The 18,236-nt window shown below is 35.0% G+C and overlaps 1 protein-coding gene across 1 annotated transcript in view; it reads left to right on the top strand.

Moving 5' to 3' along the window:
- Positions 1-14,798, top strand: part of LOC145679507 (pickpocket protein 28-like) — a 46,921-nt gene extending 32,123 nt beyond the window's left edge. Inside the window, exons 6-7 of the mRNA XM_081750086.1 lie at positions 36-207; positions 14,621-14,798. Coding sequence (XP_081606212.1) covers positions 36-207; positions 14,621-14,798 — 350 coding nt within the window. The remainder of the gene's footprint in view (positions 1-35; positions 208-14,620) is intronic.
- The last annotated feature ends 3,438 nt before the right edge of the window (positions 14,799-18,236 follow it).

The following is an 18,236-nucleotide window of genomic DNA, read 5'->3' as shown; positions in this document are numbered from 1 at the left end:
TTTTTTGTTGTTGTTGTTGTTTCTTTTCCTTTCAGAAAAATTTGCTTACAGCTACATTCTTAAAACGGAAGCTGACAAGGACTTAAGAAATGGTTGTGGTTGTTTACCAAGTTGTATGGACTTAAGTTATCAATCTGAAACAGACCAGACAATTTTACCGAGAGCATCAGTAATTTCGTTATACAATCTCACAAATGCTACTGAAAGGTACGAGGACTTCTCTTCATTACTTTAGAGTACAATAGAAACTAGAAATTATATGTTATTTCTCCTGTACAGCAAGTTGGTTAGCGAGCGTTCTCTGTTTGATTCTCGACAGCTACATAAAATGTTCAGTGTTAACTTATCATCAAAAGGTGACTCTGAAGCAGAGACGCTTGTGAGGGAAGTCCTATCTTTAAAGTTATATCACTATAAACTAAGAGGGGAAAGTTATTTGATGTAGACCATACTAATAGTTGCACATAAGAATTATATAATAGATAAGTTTTCTGTCCTAATTTTCAAGAATAAAACATTAATATTTATCGATATCACTACCCTGGCTTCCCTGACAGTACCATATATGGCATTGAAGAAGTGATTTTCGTTTCAATTTAGCATGGAAATATTTCTTCACTTACATTTGTACAGCGTTTGAGTAGGTTGCACAAACTTGCTGATTTTTAACACCCCTAGAGTACACCTCCCTAGTATTATAGGAACTATCGATCTATATAACAGAAAATTGCATTTGACTTTGTGTTTTGGAAAGAGGGCAGTCTGAAGTGAATAGAAAATGTAGGAGGAATCATGCTGTTAGTGGTCACAGTAAATGGAAGTGATGCGAGTAATGGTTCTTCATTGGCCATCTATTTTTTTTATTGGAGCATAATTTTTCATTACCTCTACTATTGTCTTACCCTGTTCATGACTACAATAATTTATGCATTTATCCAGTAGCGCATTAAAGAAGGGATAAATGAACCAGTTGTCCTGGATGCAGGATTCGAAGAGCAATATGATTAAGAATGTTTAATTGTAGTAGACTAATTACTAGGGCCCGGATAATTATTTAATTACATATTTTTGTAGGGGTTATATTTTTATACCAAATCAGGGTAATAATGTCATTTGTGACCCATAGTGCCTAAAAACACCCATTTGAAAGTACATATATTTACATATTTTACATTTATGTACATATAATTACATATTTTACTCATGAGCACATAATTTTACATATTTCTTGGTATTTTCATGTTTTATAGGGATTTTTCGTACAAAAACTGTTCAACAATAGACTTTGAAAAGAAGAAAACACTCAACTCTCTTTGAATTTAAAGTGCTTGCTTTATTTTTAATTTTTAATTTTTATTTATTTACTTATTTATTTATTGTTTCACTGCGTTTCACCCTTTTAAAATATTATTGAAGCGTAGTTTGGCAGATTGGTAGAGTTGGAAACAACCTGATTTGATTAGCAATCGTACACTCTCGGTCGCGGTAGTAGCGCTCACATCCTTATGTGAGATTAATAATTCAATCGAATTACTATCGCGACGCGGCTTTACGATTGCCTATCGTGTTTTTGTCGCAAACTCGCCCCACTAATATTTTCCTTCGGCGAAAAATATTAAATCAGATGGGGAAGTTTGCATTCACGCAATTGGTAAGGCTGGACTCTTGATTTACAAAAGTGAAGCGCCGCCACCACAACGCATGCCGTAGGGAAAGTGTGAGCTATTTTATTGAATATTTAATCTCCTGTGCTGTCAGCAAATCCTGTTTCCAAGATGCCAAAGGATAAAACCCCGTTGTCAATAAGACTTAAGCATTTCACGGAAGAGTTTGAGCATTTTTCCACAGATGGAAAAGTGCTTTCTTGCCAGGTTTTTGAGAAGGGTGTCTCATGCGCTCAACATTCCCAAGTTGTGTAACACATATCCACATCACGCCATCACACCCGAGCTTCAAAGCCTAAACCACAAAAGCAGTTGCTAGTAACTTAATCTCAAGCTCAAAGTAGTCCAGGGCCACGGAAGTCTCAGTTTTCAAGTGATCTGTGCCGTGCTAAGGTATGTGCTGATATCCCTATTTGGAAACTAAACAATACAGTACTTCGTGAATTTTTGCAACAATACACACACGAAACAGTTCCAGATGAATCTACAATCAGAAAGCATTACGTGCCTGATTTATATGTGGAAACAATGAACTCTATTCATGGGGAAATCGGTGATGGTCCTATTTGGGTGTCAATTGACGAAACAACTGATGTAGAGGGGCGACATGTTGGTAATGTTGTAATAGGTTTGTTGAAAGATAATGAAGTCAGCAAGCCTATCCTGTTAACTAGTGATTTGTTGCTGCGATGCAACCATCAAGCCATTGCAAAACTCTTTAATGATGCTATGGGACTTTTGTGGCCTGATGGTATCAAGCATAACAATGTCTTCCTTCTAGTGACTCATGCAGCATCGTACATGTGCAAAGCTGTAGAAGCTTTGCAAGTATTGTATCCGAAGCTGTTACATCTAACTTGTCTTGCCCACACATTCCATCGTGTTGCAAAATTTGTTCGTTCTAGATTTTCACAAGTGGATGCATTAATTTCAAATACAAAGAAGGTATTTTTGAAGGCTCCCAGTAGAGTTGAGAAATTTAAAGAACTGTTCCCTGAACTACCTCTTCCTCCTCAGCCGGTAATAACGAGGTGGGGAAGCTAGATTGATGCTGTGTGTTACTATGTTACGAACTTTGATGCAGTGAAACAAGTGTTACATTTTGATTCTGAAGATGCATCTTCCATAGAAATAGCGAAACAAATGTTTGATGACGGGAAGTTGAAGCATGATATTTCCTACATTCAGAGCAATTTTTCTTGTCTCAGTAGTACTATTTAATCCTTGGAGAAATCATCATCTACCCTTTCAGACAATCTTGAAATTGTTCGCTCAACAGTTGCTTCTTTGGTAGGTGTGAAAGACCGGTTGGGGATGCATTGAATAAGAAGATAGCTTTCGTTCTGGAGAAAAATCCAGGCTATAAGACAATTTATGCTATTAGTGGAGTGTTAAGTGAAGCTAAATCCATGTCGTGGCTATTGAACACGCACCTTCTGATTTGTGCAGGTTTAAGTATGCACCAATTAATTCGCGTAATTTTGAACGATCGTTCAGTCAATAAAAAGCTCTGTTGCGTGATACCAGGAGAGGTTTTGTGTTTGAAAATTTGAAACACATTTTCGTTCCTTACTGTTACGGAGATCGACTGTTGCAATAGTGAAAAGATTAATTGAGTATGTTTTGTTCTTCACGATATTTTTTACTAAAATGTTTTGAGAGTGTAATGTACGGGAAGGTTCTATAACGCTGGACGCTCATTAGATGTACAATGGCATAAACAAAGTTTTCGTAAAAATTCCTTCCGAAATAAGGTTAATTAAGATTAATTAGAGATTAGAGAGGTTAGGCTATGTTAGGGTAGGTTACTATCTGTTGTACAGGTAGGCGGACCAGTGTTCTAGAATTCTCCCGTAATGTACAGTTGAACGACCTTTGGATGATTTCTGAAAGTATAAATACGCAGCAAGACTTTGTGTGAAGTAAAACGACCAATTAGTGCATAGAAACTCTTTTATACGCGATAACAAGATAAGTTTTCTGACTGAAAATTTGAAACTCATTCTGTTTCTTAGTGTTGCGGACATCATGCTGGAAAAGTAACAGGTAGTAAACATTGTAATTGAATAAATATTGTATTTACCACATCAAATGTAGAAAACGTAATAGAAAATTCTGGTATTTTCATTTTACATATTTTGCTCTTTTGGAAGGGTTTTATTACATATTATTGAGATTTTATGTACATATATATGTACATATTTTCATTGTTTTTAGTACATAATTATCCGGGCCCTACTAATTACTAACTCCCAAGAATTAGTAAAAACTAACTCCGTGACCTTTTAAAGGCCATGGATACTAATGATTATAAAAATACGCCGTCCTTATTTCTTGTGTATTAACATAAACTTTTGGCGGTGTAAGTAGAATAATGACACTATTGATTTCATAGTAATAGTCGCCCTCTATTAGGACGCCAAGTACTTTTATGCGTACATCTGCTATCTTCCAATGATCAACATTACAGCACCAATGTATTAAAAGATTGTTAGTATTAAATTTGTTCATGTATTAATTCCTGCCGTAACAAAACAGTAATTTTGAAGTACCAAACAGTCCATGGAACAAGTAAAAAAAAGAAAAAGAAAAAGAAAGAAAGAAAAAGAAAAGAAAAGAATACGGGTATTTGCTACCCATTCCCCAATCTAGAGTGCAATGACAATATGAACGCTGAAACATATGATTAGCGAATCAAGACAGTTCCCGTAACAGTTCCCAAATACCCCAAAATAGCTGTTAATCTTAAAACTTCCATTTACTTCGTACCCATAGAAGTTTTCGAAGCACCGATTCACCTACGTAAACAGAATAATCTAAAAGATATAATAGTAATTTAAGAAGAATTAATTAAATATATAAATTTCCACCAAGTAGGGAAGCATAATGCATATACGTACGCCTTGGTTTCAAATAAAAGTCAAATGAAACCATAAAAGAGCTCATACAATTCCAGTTTACGATAACCATTAATGAATATAGTTTAGATTCGCTAACATTTCTTTTCTATGTTTATCATATATTCTGAAGAAGAGAGATTGCATCATTACACAAAGTTGATCCGTTTCTACAATATATATATATGCAGAGCCGTAGCTAAGGGGGGCCAGCGGGGCGCCCGACCCGGGCGCTGACAACAAGGGGGCGCCGAACGAGCAAGGAGAAAGAAAAAGTTGTGTTGGACATGAATAAAAGACGAGTCGCCCCTAGAAAGTATTGGCGCCCTATTAGATCAACATTGCTGTCGGTTATCAATGAAATACGTAGATTTCTTAAAAATTTTCTTGCTCGCTTCGCTCGCAATCCAAAAGTTTAAATAAGTCACAACAAGTTTTTACTTATTACTTAAAGAGTTATAGATGATTTCTTAATGACATGTGGTATACAAGGTGCCGAGTAATGACTTATAGTGTACGCAGGAGCATTTTCAAAATCAGAAACGAGCAAAGTCGTGTTCGGCGTTTTGACAGTGATGAGTTCAAAACGTTTTTCTACCCCTGGGGGCTCAGTGGTAGAGCGTTCACCTCTGTTACTTGGGGTCCCCGATTCGATTCCAGCCCCGCCAAGTGAACTTTGTGGTGGACAAACACCGCGTGCGTGTGTTTTCTCGGGGTTCTCCCGTTTCCTCCCACTTTCTTCATTCCAACATTTCATTCGTTACTCATCATCACCGTCTCCTTTAGCCTAACCGGCATACCGTGGGACGTAAAAATCAAAGATTTCATTTCATTTTTTTTTCCTATCCAATCCGATTAATCACGACGCACAGTGGAGCCAAGGCACTGAATTCTTGGCAAAAATAAGAATTCGCAATATGAAGCAGAAAATTGAAAGAAAACCAATTAGTTTGGTGTGTGCAGTGGCTACAATAATGTTATTTCGACATTATTTTATCAAAAACATAGAGTGTTACATCATAAAAGGAAATATTCCTTATATTCGCGCCTAAATAATATAACAGATTATATGATTGGCATAAACAAACGCGTGGGCAATATGCTTTGATTTGGCAACTTACGATTGACTTACATTCTTACGCATGAAAGGAAAAAAGTGTACTTATTCTTTTTACAACTGAAGAGTAATAAAATTGAAGAAAAGTTCTTGCTTCTCAAAATTATTTCCAAGTTGTGGGGGATTCGTTATGACAATGAAGATGCTAGGACGCTTCAACACATAAAAATTATCTCATCACAAGTTATCGATATATATCATCAGATGTATTAAACATATTATGATTTACAAGCATCAGTAACCTGTTCAGCTTGTTTCATATATTGCATCGTGCATTACGTGGGCTGATTTCAGGGCTTGATTGGAACACTCTGAGCTGGAGCGAGCGGAGGCTCATTACAGTTGATTCCAATGTCACTTCTGTGCACTTATCGCATCACAAAAAAAAACGCAATACTGAATTGATCAACACCATTTTAAATATGATTCTACCTTATGGCCCATAGATTGTTTGGCAAACATTGACGTTTCAAAATATCGCCACCATTAATCACACCTGTTTGACTAGAGTTTAGTTCTGTTGGCTAATGCCAGAGGAGTATGATTGGATGTTGGTAACAAGATGGGTCCTAGGGGGCGAAGCACCAAGTAGGTTTGGCGGCAAAATTCCCAGAATCGATCTATATTCAACTTTGTCACTGCGTGCATGGGGATCACACGTCTAATAATCTAGCTTGCTCTCACATTCATCCCACCTCAATTCAAAAGCAGCATTGCATCCAAAATGCGGTTTTCCTCAAACATTTTCATGCGCTATATTTCCCAAAAGTGCAAATATGTGCAGGTTTTCATTTTGCATACAGTAAGAACAATGTTTCCGTTACGATATATTAAAAAATCACAGACATAACATTATTATGCCATATTTTCTACTAAAATGCCATTCTATCGTTTGACTACAGTTTATATGCTTTCAGTATCACAGCATTTTCCAAATATGATATTAAGTAGGGGATTACCATAGGGATATGATACTGATATTAACATCATTCCAAATATGATTATTGATTATACATTACCTCGACATTCTAAATATACAAAACGATACATACATGTCGGTCGTGTCACCATGTTTACCAGTCACGGAATATCTACACGCAATGTAGGAATAGTCACATTCAAAGTCAATTTCCTATCTTCTGTCACTAAGCAGCACCTTTCCTGCTTCGGTGGATAACCAAATTTACACGTCCCATGAATTCATTGTAAATAGCTATCACTTCTTTTCCTGCACACTATTTTATGTGTACACTATTAAGGTCTCATTATAGCAAATTATATCAAGTCAATCTTTTACTTCATTCTTCGAGTTTTTGCTAAGAATTGCCTGGTTTGGCCCCACTGTGCGACGTTGAGAATGAAGGTATGAAAGTGAGAAGAGTGAAGAGACACATTCAAGCTGCTGTTTGCGCGGGAATATTAAAAATAAAAGTAAACGAGGGAAACAATAACATTTTCGAACTTCAAGCAGTGGTAGAATAAGGGCTTAAGGGATCAGAACTTAGCCGACGAAGTTCCACTTTTTTACACACACTAATCACTACCAATGATTTTTTAAAAAATTCCATTGACATATCAAAGGCTTCCAATTTGGAGGAATTTATTGAGGTCATTTTTCATCAACTTTTTATATCGGCACCATATTATTTTGTGTATGCGTGTCTAGCTGTGTGATGTTTTTATCTATCTACATACATACAAAACATAAGTACACACATTCTTCATATATGTACGTGTTAGTGTATTTTAATATGTTAATTAATAATAAGTACCTTAAATTCGGAACTATCATTCATTAAGAAATTAAGTAATTACTATAATTTCAGACATATGTAGTAGCCAAAGTATATTTTGGATTTTAAGTACAAACATTGAACATATTCTTCACCTCCATCGATCAATATTTAGAAATTCACAAAGAAGGATCCTTCTGAATTTCCATTACATTTCACAAAATATTTTTTACCGTTAAGAGATCGAAATTAACATACTATTGATGTGGTCACATACAGAATAAAATTAAAAAGTTTACAATTATTACTGGAAATTAATACTGTCACCCATTTGGAACAATTTAAAAGCACATAGTTTTAATGTATTAAAATTTCATTTCTTATCAATAGTATGAAATGTTGTAAATAGTAGTAACTTTCCATAACTGTTCTCGTAGCGAATTTGTATACAACCAAAGGTAGTTTTGTCAAGTTTAACAAAAAGTCCAAAATAAGACTCTCGAAAACAGCTCTTATTTGGAAAAGGATACATAATGATCATTTTTGGTTGTTGTAATGGTCTTTCCAAGAAGATTAATAAAAATTCAGCGTAACAAAAGCTGCTTTTCTTATATATATATATATATATATATATATATATATATATATATATATATATATATATATATATATATATATATATATATAGTGGCGGATCCAAGGGGAGGGCTATAGGGGCTATAGCCCCCCCTTGAGGCTCAGGTTTACACTGGATAAAATGGGCTTCAATCTTGGTTTACACTGGACAAAACGGCAAACTATGGTTTAGCCCCTCCCTTGATCATATCCTGGATCCGCCACTGTATATATATATATATATATATATATATATATATATATATATATATAATGATTGCTAAAGTGAGTGTAGGGACGCTGAATTCTACTTTGCCCCGGGCGCAGAAATCTCTAGCTACGGCTCTGTATATATGATTCCTGTAGTATATCACATTATCATATGTTAATTTAACGTCTTTACATTTCAGTGAGGGTTACCTATCCCTTCGTATCTTCTTCAAGGAACGGGAGTTCTTTGCAACACTCCGAACAGAATTGTACAGTACTACAGACTTTATAGGTAGGAAACGATAATATTTTCAGTTAGTATGTTTTAGGCTAAGATTGCCTAAGAGAGTATCGTTGATGCTGGATAATGGTGGTTCTCTCCTTAATAGACATCGAAACAGCTGAATTGTATTGCATATGTAATGTAGTTATCATAGTATATTCTTTGCCTGCATGTAGTTTCCGTGCTCATCTAGTGCCTAGCACGTGCACCTTTTGTGCATTCAGTCCCGGGTTTGATTTCCGGCGGGAGAACGCGAAATTTTTTAATCTCACAATCGTTCATTTTGATTATCCATCCTTCTTCTTTAACCAAAACGGCATAATCGTAGAATGTTAAACTAAAGTTTCACATCGTTTTATTTCGGTTGCATGATGTTGATTAAGTTAGACAATTGTCCCCTCGGAAAACTTCGGCAAGTTCGCAAATTGCTTGAGCGTTAGCAACATCTTTTGCTCCTTGGTAGCTGGCAACGCAGTTAGTAAGAATTATTAGCCTTACTGTAAGCTGTTAAGAGCGTGATTGACAGACTGTCACATTGTAGTATAACAAGAATATTTGTATAGTTCAAATGGATAAAGTAGAGATTCTCATAGGGGAAGAGGGAGTACAAGCAGAGCCGTAACTTGTGGGAGGGCAACTCTCCCCCAGGAAGCTTTCTGCCGTTCGAGGGGGGCCATTTTAAGACAATTTTTTTATTCCATATACGATTCGAACATGAAATTATAAATGAAGCATCAAATAGGTTCACTACATTCATAAACAGAACAGCACACAAAAGGTAAATAAAAATGAGTCGTAGGCCCATTTCAGAAAAAATGCCTACTATTAGGGGCTCTAGAAATAATATTTATAAGTATTGCTTTAAGATTTGTCAATATTGTCCTCTTAATTAATTTGTGAAGTATGGAACGGGCCCAGAGGCGTAACTAACGGCACCACAGACCTTGCGACAAGACCCATATCCTACGAGGGACTCATAAAGAATAAGAGAAAGATGGGAAGAGGGGGACCAAGAATTAGAAAAAGCTACTTTTTCTAGGGACCCAAATAATCGTATTAATGCTTACCCCCCCCCCGAAAAAATCTAAGTTACGGCGCTGAATTCAAGCTTCTGTAATGATTCTAAAACATTTAAAACTTTTATCATACGAACTAGTAATGAATGATTGTCGTTATTCGTTATTGATTTTAGCAAATCTTAATTATAAACGCACACTGCATTTACTTGACGTGTAATAGATTGATATCAAACGAACATTTAACAGATTTCTTGCACGTATTTGCTACTAAATCTTAATCCAAATAGCACTAAACATTATACTTAGTCTGATGAATAGTCTGAAGATTTGGTTGTAGCTTTTCGTAGACTTTGAAACCAAACTGAGGATTGATATTAAGCACATGAAAGAAATTTACATGGATTTTTCTTGCTTCTTATGTGATGTGTATATACCAGGTTTGTTCTCTAGATGAAGTACTGCCTCTTTACTCATAATGCTCTTTTTTGTATAAAAATCATTATCACGCAGGGGTACAAGTAACCTACTTTTCCACAGTTATATATCAATTCGCTTCATACAAGAAAGGCCTAATACTTTTAAGGTATTAAATATCTCTGTGTGTAGTTTTACTACATGTCTTCAAGATGAAAACATAACTTTACAATATTTTTCTTGTTTTGCATCAATAGTGATCAATTTTTCATGCACCACGGGTCAGAACGAAATATCAATCAAACTTGGTGACCATTTTTCACACCCTTCTCTGAGGGCAAGGTATGTTGAATATCGTCGTCTGTGATTCAATACCGCATAAGTAACATTTCACCAATTTTACAGGAGAGACAAAAAACTGTTTGAAGACTAGCTTCAGTCTCATTATACGTGGTATTACCTTGAGGGAGTAACAGAGCCATTTGTCGTGATACAGGTGTTTTACTTAACTTGAATGCATGCCATCATATACTGATTCTAATGGTATCAAAGACACAAATTCGCCAAAATTGGGGATATGCGGTGTTGAATTCCAGACGACTTTAACCGTAAGTTTTATACGGTCTAATTGTTTGTTGTATTCTCCGTAATCCGCTAATTATTTAATGTATCTAAACCAACTAGAGCCTATGATACGAACATTGAAAGCACATATATGAAATTTGTGTTTTACCAGAAATTGCACGGTAATTCCCTTGTTTTACAGAATGGAGTTGATATGCAAAAGGTTAACAAAATATTTTTACAATTAAAAGTCAACTCTTGATTCAGATATATTATTATAGTCAGTTACACACTTCCTGCTACGCTTGGAGTTAGAAAAGGGAACAAATCATTGACTAGTCATTTTTATTTGAGGGCCGCCATTTTTGCATCACTCCTTTAAATAGTACACTAGCACAGTCTACAGTGTCTTTTCCATGGTATAATTTCGTACAGATTGATAATATGTCTGTCAAGTAATATAGCATAAAAGCGAAGCATGTTTTATGGAGAAGAATGCTGGATAACGTTTGCACTTGATCTTCATTTTAATTAAAATCCAAACACTTTTGAGGTAAAGTTCCAATTTGGGACCCTGAGGATAGCTTTACGTTATTGCGTAGACGAACTTTTGCGTACACCTACTTCATATTAACAGTACAATTAATGGAATGTATGAACATATCACGTTTTAATAAGAGTAGTATCAGTTTATTTCTATGCTATATCTAATTATATACTGTAATCTTTTCAGCCAGCTGTGGAGGTTTGTTGAGTCTCTTCCTTGGATTCAGTATACTAAGCATGATAGAAATAATTTATTTTCTATTTCTGAAGCCCATTTACAAATGTCAAAAAACAACAAAGAAAAATAATCATACTGTGGCACATTTACCTTTTCCATTTGTTCACTAATGACATATCTGAGAAAAATAATTATGTTTTTTTCCTTCTGAATGTATTATGTTATTATAAATGTTAGTTTGATTTCTAGTTTACTTCTGATAATTCAGTATACAGATACTAAATCTACGTTGGATGGTACTCAAGTTTCATTCTTTACAGAATAATGATACCCTATTAATACTCATGACGTTTCACATTTAACAAATATTTGCCAAAGGAGCGGCGCAAATGCATATTTAAAATGCACATCTGTTATAAACAATTGATAAAAGAGGATTGATAGAAGTTATATGTGGTTGATCTGTAAGAAATGCTAAAAATATGCTAAGTGAAAGTGGGCAAAATGGCGAAGCGTGCATTAATTTTATGTTCATTTCTCAATCTTTATTTCTTGTTATAGACATCACTGCAGAGTTAGGGTACGTTTATAGCGAAATTTTCCTTTTACATCCTTTCCCTTTTCTCCTTCAACGGAATAGAAAAAGTAAAACAAACACATTGTGTTATATGGATCCTGGTTATACCGTATGCTGAATCAAGCTCCATATATCCTTTCCTTTTTCTTATTCTTTTCATCTTCCTGCGAGGTACCTTCTTCATAGACACGGATATTTCATTCTGGTTACTTTCATCCTAAGTTTACAATAAAACTTTCGATATGTGGATGATTGCTGTTGTATTTTATTAAGAGAATAGTGGTGTCTTTTCTTTATTTGTAAAGTTGTTATTTTGTAATGATTGGTTCTTATTTACAGTCATTTTCTTTTGTATTATTTATATCCAGTATTCTAATTGTAAAATCCAAAACAAAATTAAATAAAGTGCATGTATTCATAGTAGTGGTATTATTATTATTATTATTATTATTATTATTATTATTATTATTATTATTATTATTATTATTATTATTATTATTATTATTGTTGTTATTATTATTATTATTATTATTATTATTATTATTATTGAAATATATATTTTCAATTTGTTTTCGTATATTATAGTAGACTTCCTATTAGCTCCTGATTTTGAGGAATTAGTATCATATCCACTGTGACTGGTATTGTGTGTCATAAATTTTATGATCTTTTTGTAATACTTCTACTTTTTTATTATTGAAGAGATGACGTGAAAATATTAGATGATTTATTGTATCGATATCTTCCTCGCACCAACGTAAGTTTGTTTCTTTCTTTTTAATCAAGCTTAGTTTAATTGACGTTAATATAGTATTTAACATCATATGATAGTATAATTTTGTAGCTAGACAATTTTTCAATGAATTTTGATGTATATGGCTCGTTATTTTCAACAAGTTTGCAATAATGTTTACTGGGGCCAGATCTGATTCCTGTCGTTCATTGATCGATTTGCATTTTTAGGTTATCTTTGACAAAATGCCTGAAATAGTGAAATAGGAGTTTTATATTAGTACTAATTCCTTTTGTCACCCTAGATTTAGATAATTCTTCCGCATTTTTATTAATCTTTTTATATTCACATGGACTCTTATCTAAGTACGTTTAATTTAAAGATTTTTTCAATAATGTAAAATATTTTCAACGAACTTAAAAAGTTTATTACTGAGTTCTCTATGTCTGTGTGTTTGTATATGTGTGTGTGCGAGAGAGAGAGACAGAATATTGGTTATTTGCGAATTTTTCAATTTTGAGCCCTCTGTTCGACAGAGCATCAGAAAATATCCGAGAAGTGATGGATTTTTTTCGGTCTTTCTTACCGTTCTCGAGTTATTGGTTAAAAAATTTCCGATTTCGGGAGATTTAAAGAGCCATGTCTCTGGACCTGTAAGTCATAGAGAGATGATATTGTTGTTGATTAATACCTAAGAGGATGGTGGCACCAAATAGTTACCGGTGGTTACTGGCCAACTGGCGATCGTTCCTCAGATATTGGCTCAAAAAGTTCGGATTTAGGGACATTTAAGGAACCATATCTCGGAACTATAACTCCTAGAGAGATGATATTTTGCGATTTTTTTTCAATTTTGAGCCTTCCATTTTAAGCATGTATTCGTAAAACAACGTATCGTAGAACGTTTTTAAAAACTGTTAAACAAAACATGTGGAAAAAATTTAGTACTCAAGGAAATTATAAATGGATACATATATTACAGGAATTGTTTAATGACTATAATAATAAAACACATAGAACAATTTATATAAAGCCTGTAAAAGTTAATAAGGAAAATTAATTATTTTTAAGTTCGTTCTGGCATTGCTCTTGGAACATTCTCAACTGGTTTTTATTAACATTAAATTCCAAGATATTTTAGACGCCCATTGGTGATTATTAAATGCTGTAATGACGCTTAATGCATTCGAGCAAATACATGCATTCGTAATATTGAATTACTTAATCAGCATAAAAGCTTGTCTTAAAGCAAATGCTTCCCCTTCAAATATTGAAGTAGACAAACGTAGTTTATACTGCCTTTCAATAGCTAAATGCGGTATAACAGCAGCTGCTCCTTCTTGTTAGGATTCACCAGTGAATAAAAGCTTACATTCTTTTGACAGTTGATCTTTGTGAAATTGCCAGATTTGTTAACCTTTCGTTCTTGTAAAAATTGTATACTTCTTCAAAATATAATTACGTGCCTGAACTATATAAAGTTCCTTAAAATTGTTTGTTTGGCAATAACACACTCGAAGTAATAGGAGGGGAAGTGATAAGAAAAAAAGAATAGTGAAGCCTTCCCAACATGTTGTTTACTGTTTCAAATATAGAGATCCTATTCTATTACTTAATGTAATTTTAGTTTAAGACCAAAATAGTACTTGTCAAATACAGAAAACTTTGTTTAATTAAAGAAAACACATACGCTTTTTGTTCCGAATAAAATCGTAAAAAACCAAGAGGATTGAAGGAGTTCCCTCGCTTTCAATACAACCGAAAGGTGTTTTTTACAGTGTGTTTCAATGGCCATACTGTTCTTTTTTTCGATTCCCATTGACTGCTTTTATTTATTTATTTATTTATTTATTTATTTCCATTGTTCTCAGTTTACAGTTTCTGATTCATTTCCTTCTTTCTTTTTCAGGAGAAGTCATGCTTAAGAAAACTGACTGATTACAGTTTATATCCGATGATTTTAAAAACACCAAAGAAATCATTAATCCAAACCTTTTTTTTCCTTTTTTTAAGAGTACATAGATACTACTAAATTGTTACTAAAATGAGTTAAAGATTTTTTCTTTCCAGCGTGCGTATTACTGGGGATGTTAGAGATTTCAGAAATGTGTTAGAAATGTGTGCCAGAAAATCTACCAGTTCCGGCGTTAACGGTGATCGCTATAGAGTAAAAGCGGTTATAGATACCAAGAAGTTGTTTTTTGTAATCAATAAAGCATTTCAAGAATATAATCCTTCTTCGCTCTAATCTCTTTACAACCAGAAGTGTTAGAAATCTACTACCACTTCCGATTACAATATTAATAGAGAAAATGTAACCCCACACACACCACCTTCATGTGGAAGTAAACATGTCATTATATATAGATCAAAGAAGTAAATGCGTGTTTGTCCGTCAAACTCAGTACAACCATACATTATAAAGTAGAAGTTACACGTAGACATCACGAAGGGGTGGTGTGTAATGACATATATGTGTCTGATCGTTTGCTGTCCTTGACCGATTTCTTTTGGAAAAGTTGGTGACAAATATTGAATTAATTGTATCTCTGCATAGTGTTTTGGAGCTCTTAAAATACTATAATTTGACTAGGCACAGCTGTCCCATGAGTGGGCAACGGAAGGCATTTGCTCAAGACCCTGCATTATATAGGCCTAACGCCATAGGAAGAGATATGTAGACTGTTTAAGAAGAGTAACAATCCACCCTTTCTGATTCATTCTTAGAAATAAAAATATTTAGAGATGATAAACCATCAGTTTTCAAGGCACTTTCACAAGTGTTAATATCGCGAATCTTACCCATTAACATACGCTACGTTAAAAATACCTGCGATTCAATACAATCTAAACTTTAACACTGCCAACATTAATGGGCTACCAACATTAAGAACGCAATCTCCTTGTTGTCACAGAATTCCGCTGTTTGATGACCACACTTATCAGTTCGGGTGGAGACCCGCAGTCAGTGACATGTATTCAGATATTAATTGGGCATCTCAATTTGCTTGTAAAAGTAAATTAGATTCAGTACCAAAAGGCCTTCCACACGTGGAATATATAACAGACAGATGTTTATCAAGCGAAGGAAAAAACTTACATCACATCTGCCTACAATCGGAAATATATGTTTACTGGTCAAGAATGATATGTGTCTAGCACACTGATTGCTATATCTTCAGCTGCACTGCTAGCACCTTACTTTAACATCCCTGCACGCTGTTACCTAAGATTGAAGAAGAATAGACTGAAAGTTAGTTTCTTCCAAACAGGTAACTGGCGGTGATACGTCAAAGACTAGTTGTTCTTCAAGGTTAATGCAGAAATCGTTAATCTTTCATTGAGGAAATATTATACTGGGGAGATCAGTGTTAAACATTAACCTCACCTCGTAAGCCATTTGCTGTCCACTTGCTATCTATTGTCTTCCACCACAATCGAATTAAGTAAAATCAAATTTGACTTTCGAACTGATAGAGTGTTTGCCTTTCTCTGAGAGAGGACAGTAAAATTTCGACGGTGATGACCTATATGTTAGGTAAGTTTCATATCAAGAATTCATGTGAAGTGGGGATTTTACCTTGAGACCACTACTACGAAAAAGAAATGAAGCTTTTTACTACGTGCTTTGTAATACAGTGACTGGGAGATTTTTGTACTGCTCATTTGCATTCTGCTAACGCTGTTTGGGTAGTACATCAGTTTATGTGTTGGAAGAGAGTTCTGTGACGTTGATACCACAGATAAAAGGGAATAAGGAATGGGATAGGAATGTTCTCTTCGATACGAGGTTTCGCATCAGCAATGAGAATCTGTTTATGATCTTTTCTAAATGTTTCTCTCGTTGAAAGCCTGAACAGTCCCTAGATTAAGCGAAATGACCAGTTAACAAATTACGGTTTGGTCGATGTACAAAGTTCTGCAACATGACTTTTCTTGCCACCGTTCGTGCAAGACGCACCTATAGCTTTACAGGATCTGCAGGTGTACCATATGATGTGGGACTTCAAAGTATCGAAGGCAACTTATAATGTTGGAACACAGTTAAACGTCAATACCAAGCATTCACGCATTTTCGAGGTGAACTAAAAGCCAAGAACACAACGATTAGTAACTGAGTTGGAAGGATTTCACTTGAGTTCTTACTTTTGATCCAAATTGATCTCGCTAACTTTGATTTTCTCACCTTTTTGATATAATTAAGGATATCCTAACATCACTTGAGGATAACATCAGATCTCAAACAGCGAGAAAAACTATGAATCATTTAACTATCTTTGGCTGGAAACGTATTGAACATTTTTCACTCAGTGACTTCGTATTATTTCTTCCCTTCAAGAAATGATTGGATGGAAATCAATTGATCTATGTACAGGACACGAAGTTTTATTAACATTATGAAGAAACGTACACATTATAAACGAGAAAATAATGCGATTGACAGAATTTGAAATGTTGGTACGAGATAGATGTCAAAGAAACTATATTTTAAAAAAAGAAACTGACAGAAGAAATTTAGTATGATCGATATAGAAGTAACCTTAGCTACGTTTAGATCTAGTCATCATGAACTTCTAGGACTTTCTGGTGCCATGGCACAAACTTCGGTTATATATACTCTGTGTAAAACTAAGAGTGCAGCCAGTTTAGAACTTATGTCTTTGGACACTTCATGCTTCAATGCAAGCTTCTTTTTCAGATGAAGAAAATGAAAGAAATCGCTGGGTGCAAGGTCGAGGCTGTAAGGGGATGATTGAATAGCTCCCATCGGAATTTTTGAATTAGCTCAATAGGACGTGCGGCTGTGCGTGGGCGGGCGTTGTCATGGATCAAAAGAATTCTAGGGCGTAGCATTTCTCTTTGGATGGCATGTCGCCGATCATGTAGTCTTTGCTATAATACATATCTGCTATAATTGTTCGTCCTGGTTCCAAAAATTCCACAAGAATCACACTCTTTTGGTCTCAAAACATAGTTTCCATGGTTTTGTGAACTGATCGTGTTGGTTTGAATTTATTTGCCTTAGAAAACAATTAGATTGCGGCCATTGCATTCACTGCTGCTTCAACTTCTCAGTGGCATATGATATCTAGATTTCATTCTCAGTCACTATGAAGAAAAGAAGTAATCCCCATCCTCCCTTCAGCGGGCCAAAAAATCATATCTAGTTGTCATTCTTTGCTCTTTGAGAGAGTCTGCCAGCATTTTAACCCACCCACCTTGCGTAGCGTTTGTAATAACCCAGCTTGGCAGTCACGACTTGTAGACGCTTCTGAAAACTCTTTGGCAAGTTCAGTTATTGTGAACCGGCAGTTAGATCACATTTTCCCGTTAACACGTTCCACCAGATCGCTACCTGAACACAAGGCCTTCCGCTACGCTCATCATCATGGACACTGGAACGCCCTTCGCGAAATTCTCTGCACCATTATCTGACCTTTTCTTCGCTCATTATTTTCGGTACGTAAATGGCGCATAATTATCTACGGATGTTAGCTGCATTCTGTCCTTTGGCGTTCAAAAATCGTATAACATGTCTCACTTAACATTTAGCGGGATTTTGTATTACACCAGCCATTTCATCTTACTGCTACTCGCACAGACGCAACTAAATTCGGACAATTCCATCTCTGTTGAAAGTGGAGAATACCATGGTATGCTCCTGCGCATGCTCAACTTTATCAGT

The sequence above is a fragment of the Thermobia domestica genome, chromosome 2, assembly GCF_964235325.1.
Source record: "Thermobia domestica chromosome 2, izTheDome1.hap1.1, whole genome shotgun sequence".
NCBI lineage: Eukaryota > Metazoa > Arthropoda > Insecta > Zygentoma > Lepismatidae > Thermobia > Thermobia domestica.
This window is presented reverse-complemented; position numbering and strand designations above follow the sequence as displayed.